Source organism: Limanda limanda, chromosome 5, assembly GCF_963576545.1.
Source record: "Limanda limanda chromosome 5, fLimLim1.1, whole genome shotgun sequence".
Lineage (NCBI taxonomy): Eukaryota > Metazoa > Chordata > Actinopteri > Pleuronectiformes > Pleuronectidae > Limanda > Limanda limanda.
In genome coordinates this window covers 1,200,265-1,205,570 of record NC_083640.1, presented here as the reverse complement: position 1 = coordinate 1,205,570, position 5,306 = coordinate 1,200,265, and the positions used below count along the sequence as shown (strand labels likewise).

Here is a 5,306-nt window from a genome sequence, read left to right as displayed (position 1 = left end):
TAAACACACACTGTTAATAAAGATGGACGACATGACCGCTCCCAAAAGTGAAGCCAAATCTTCTTGATCGCCCCCTGGTGGCCGTCTGCAGTAAGGGTCCCAAACCCCGCCTCCTCAATATTTAATAATCAAAGTAGATGTTAAATTAAACATCAAAAGCACAAGCATTATATATATATACATATATATACATACATAGCAGCTGAAGACTGCAAATTTATTTTGGATGCATTTTATATATGTACTTACTATTTATTTAAATCCATCACCAACATTAATACATTTGTTTCTGTCCAGAAAAGCTGCTTTTCACTAGATGATTTCCAGAAATTATATATACAAATTAAAAACATTTAGAAAAAAGCATATTTTAGACTATTTTTTTATTTTTTTAACATCAAATTTAAAGTAAACTATGCAAATTAAAAATGTTTAATCAGTCTTTTGATTTTCTTTGTTCCCGCACGACCCCCGAGATGATTATGACAGATTAGTGAGAACATCAGTTTTACAGCAGCACAGGAAACAATGCAACATATGCATGGACATGTTTTTTATGAACAAGCTCGAATTAATATCATTTGTGAGCTTCAACCAAATCCAGGTAATGAGCCTCATATGTCTCCATCATTATTTGAACGTCAGGAGCAGAAAAGTTCAGAAATGTTTAAATGTATAATCACATGTATAAGAAAACCATGTGATGAGAGCTGCAGTACAACCAGAGTGAAGTGAGAACTAAATATGTGTGATAAAGGAAGGTCAGTGTTTGATTGACAGCTGATCTCTGTGCAGAGCCGAAACGTCAACGCGACGAACTTTGATCAACAAACATGGAGACAAAAGAAGTTAAAGATTTACATACAGAATCTAAATCACTGCTTTTAATGACTCAAGTCTATTTGAGTTTACAGAACTCAGCTGTGGCTCCAGTACGAACCTGTAATCCAGCACAGAGACCCCGATAGAACCTAGTCTGGACTCTGTGGATGAGAGTCATGGTGTCAGAGAAGCTGTAAAAGGACAGAACACCTGCTCTGTGATCCAGGTACACTCCTATTCTGGAGGACCAAGGACCTGACACTGGAGTCCTGCATGTGTTGTAATGAAAGTCATAACTTTTTCCATGACAAGATAATTTCCAAGATTTATCATTGTATCCAAATATACTATCACATGAGTGTCCTTTTCTTTTGATATTCTTGTATGCGACTGCTACACCAACTCCGCCCACCCCCTCGTCCACCTCCACCTCCCAGTAACAACGTCCAGTCAGACACTCTCTACTCAGGACCTGAAACCCATCACTGAATCTTTGTTTGTTATTATAATACTGCCCTTTTCTCATCCATGTTACTTTTCTGTTTCCCTCAGATAATAACAGACGTGTGTGTGCTGTGTTTGGATCCAGTGTGATTTCCTGTGAATATCTTAAGAAGTCCGCTCTGTTCTTCATCTCTGGTTGTGGCAGTAACACATCCACTCGAGACACAATCTGTAAAATCTCTCTCTCTGTCTCTCTCAGAATGTCCTCTAGTCGACCTCTGACCTGTGACACAGCTGCTGTCACGTCCTCAAAGTTCCTCAGAGGACGGATCCTGATGCTGGATGAGTGTGTAGATCCACTGAGTGGTGACAGTGAGGGGTAGTTGTGTAGAAGCTGGTTGTGATCCTCTGTGTCTGAGAGCTGCTTCAGTTCATGGTCTTTCCTCTTCAGCTCAGTGATCTCCTGCTCCAGTTTCTCCTGAATCTCTCTGACTCGACTCACTTTAGTTTCCTGCTGGGATCTGATCTTCTGCTCCACATCAGAGCTTCTTTCCTCCAGCAGACGGATCATCTCATTGAGGATCTCCTCACTGTCCTCCACTGCTTTATCAGCAGAGCCATTGACGGCCTCCTCCTCCTGTTGAAGCAGCTTCACATCTTTCTCTCTGTTCTGGACTCTCTGCTGGATGGTTTGTCTCCTCAGCCCGAGCTCTCTCTGCCTCTCAGTCCTTTCTGCTGCAGCTGACACTGTGTCGTGGTCTTTATGTTCCTCCACAGAGCAGAGATAACAGATACACTGCTGATCAGTGCGGCAGAACATCTCCATCACCTCGTTGTGACGAGAGCAGATGTTCTCCTGGAGCTTCTTCGAGGGCTCCACCAGCTTGTGCTTTTTCAATGCAGCTGACTGAAGATGAGGCTGGAGGTGTTTTTCACAATAAGAGGCCAAACAAACCAAACAGGATTTGAGAGCTCTCAGTTTTCTCCCAGTGCAGACATCACAGGCCACATCTTCAGGTCCAGCATAGCAGTGATCAGCAAGAGCAGCTTGGAGTCCAGTCTTCTTCAGCTCCTCCAGTGATTCAGCTAACATGGTGTTTGTCTCCAGGACAGGCCTCGGTGTGAAGGTCTGTCTACACTGAGGACAGCTGTAGCTTCCTCTCTCCTCCTCTTTGTCCCAGTGGGTGTTAATACAGCTCTTACAGTAGCTGTGTCCACAGACAGTAGTCACCGGATCCTTCAGTAGATCCACACAGATCCAACAGCAGAATCTTTCTCTGTCCAGTTGATTTTCTTGCTGCTCCATTTCAGCTGCTGCCAGAGACTGTGGAACAGATTCACTTCCTCTGAACAAAAACAGATCTCTGCTCCTCCCTCTCTCGTTCACTTCCTCTTTTTACCACGTTTTAACACACTATTGAAAAGAGCAACAGTCTTACCTCTCCTCACCAGTGTTGTCTCACTGTTTAAAGGCGGCTGCCTTTGTTGTCTCACTGTTTAAAGGCGGCTGCCTTTGTTGCCACACTGTTTAAAGGCGGCTGCCTTTGTTGCTACACCTTCTACGTTCTCTTATTATATTATATTATTAAAGAGTTAAGTTGTGTTTTTATATTATGTGTGCCTTAGTGGTATATATCACTAGGCATAGCACACATGTAATTATATTACTATTATGACACAATCGTCAGGCCCAAGTTTACAAATATTCAAAATAAAAGCTCAATAATGCAGCTCAGTATAAAGGTTAAAGCATTAAATCAAACTTTGTACTTTGAATGAATGAAGTAAAAATTTGAAGTTACAAGTTACTTCCTGTTTCTTGTCCTGTCATTTATCTTTGTTCAAAACCTCTGATTAGATTTTGTCGTGAACTGTTTTCTGATGTCCAACTTTTATTCTGAAATTCCAGGCGGTTTGCTCTGCGAAAAAAGACTTCCTTCCTTCTTCAGCAGAATAAAAATGAGAAACATCAGAAGAGACACGTGCACGTGAAGCAGGAGAGTGTGTGTTTGTCCTGTAGTGATCAGGTTCAATGGGCTGTTTAGAGGGTGAAGGTTAGAGTTAGTTGAGGTTAAAGTTAAGGTAGGGTTAAACATTGAGTTGAGAGAGTTAAGCAGTCAAGTGCATTATGTCAATGAGTGTCCCCACAACTATATAGAGACAAGTGTGTGTGTTGAATCTTTATCATTAAATTGTAGAACAGAGTTATGATTGTTATTTCGTGTTTATATTGATTGTTTATGTTGAACATATTCCTCTGACTCAAAAACGTTCAGGTTATTGGTCACGGTGTAGAAGGCGTGTTCTATTCTCAGGTGAGCTGCTGCCAATCTTACCGGCACCAGACCTCGGGGAAATCTGGACCAGCAGCAAGTGTTACACAGGCTAGGGAGCGCTGCGTAACCAAAAGATACATGGATAGTCTCTGTGGATTTAAGAAGGGAGGAGACTAGTTTTAGCAACTTGCTCAGAACAAACTCACTTTAATGTGAGATAGTGATGTGTCGTTCGTGAACGATTAGTTTTTTTTTTTAAACAAATCCTTACAAGGACTCGGGAGTAACGAGTCCTCTCAAAGAGAGATTGGTTCATTTTCTCGTGGCTGCGCATAGGGACTGTTGCATAGGCTCAGTCAAAGAAACAGAAATGATTCGTTCATTTTGACTGGGTCTTTGTACAAGTCTTTGGATCATTTTTCACGTGACCTACATTGGTTTAGGAAACAGTTACCTCATTCCCTTTCGCGTGACCACTGTTTTAGAGACATGAATGATATTCGTTCACAAGTCATACTGACTGGTTTTGTTATTTTCACTTTACATTTACATTTACAGTTTAGTGCAGTGTAATTGTTTGCCGTGATAATTAAATGCCAGTGTGATAATAAATGACCATTTCAAATCATCCAAACTGTCATGATAAATTATTTTCATGCAGGAATTTCTTCTCCCCCCTTTGATTCATTCATTTTACTGAACGAGATTCAAAATGATCCGAACTTCTCATCACTAATGTGAGATGCTCACTACCTGAGCCCGTGCTTACAGACTCCCTTCAGGATCCACCGCTGTACAACAGCACCACCTACTGACGTGGAGTATACTTGTCATGACAAACTGTTAAAATGGTTCAGTTGTCTTTCAAAAATAGTGGGGGTATCTGTTAAACTAAAAACTAAATGCAGGGCATTTTCAGCCTATTACACCAAGCCTTCGTAACACTTCACATCTTCCAGGTGGCCAGTTTAGCCAAACAGGAAGTTTACCAGGACTAGAGTTTCTCTCTTTCTTTTGTAGTATTTAGGCCCAAAAACAAACACCAGGAGAGAAAGGTTCTCCCCCAGAGGCTCCACCCACTGCTGCAGTACAGTACAGAGACAAAGACACCACCAAGTGTTCTAATTTTTTTTTCAGGCAAATTAACTGACTTTTTGAGGCTGTAACATGCTCAAATTCTTACAAACATTTGCAGAAAATTAGAAAGTGGTGAAAATGAACATATTCTTGAGGAATTTTCAATGGGCGTCGCAAAATGTCCAACGGTGCCCCCCGAGACCCCCGGACAGTGGTGGAGGAAGTACTGAAGTTTAGTACTTAAGTAAAAGTACAAGTACCCAGGAAAATATATACTTAAGTAAAAGTAAAAGTACTACATCAACAATCCTACTTAAGTAAAAGTAAAAAGTACTTACTTTTAAATTTACTTAAAGTATTAAAAGTAAAAGTACTCACGCAATGGGTTGTCTCTCAATGTCTAGGCTGTGCCATTTTGATAAAGAATGCAGATATAGCTAATGGTAATACTCATGCCTCTACAGATGTCACTACTAGTAATAATTATAAGCAACAACATTTGCAGGTATGGCCTGCCCCTTTAAGGAACGGGCCCAGAGAGTGACGTAGTGCACCTGGGTAACTTGCGCAAGAAGTGTGTGAATACGAGAAGTGAACGAGCACCTAGAGGTGATGAGAGTGTTGCTCCGGTGGACAGTCAATAAATAAAGTGGCCGCGTTAAAACTAAAGAAATGTCTCCTCCTTCT

General features: G+C 41.1%; 1 protein-coding gene across 1 annotated transcript; it reads right to left on the bottom strand.

The window, feature by feature from the left end:
• Positions 1–805: 805 nt before the first annotated feature.
• Positions 806–2,518, bottom strand: LOC133001405 (tripartite motif-containing protein 16-like; the record flags this gene model as incomplete). Its single annotated transcript, XM_061070973.1, has 3 exons — positions 806–818; positions 972–1,450; positions 1,673–2,518. Coding segments are annotated over 3 exons (1,338 nt in total), but the record flags the coding sequence as incomplete, so codon positions are not given.
• Positions 2,519–5,306: the final 2,788 nt, after the last annotated feature.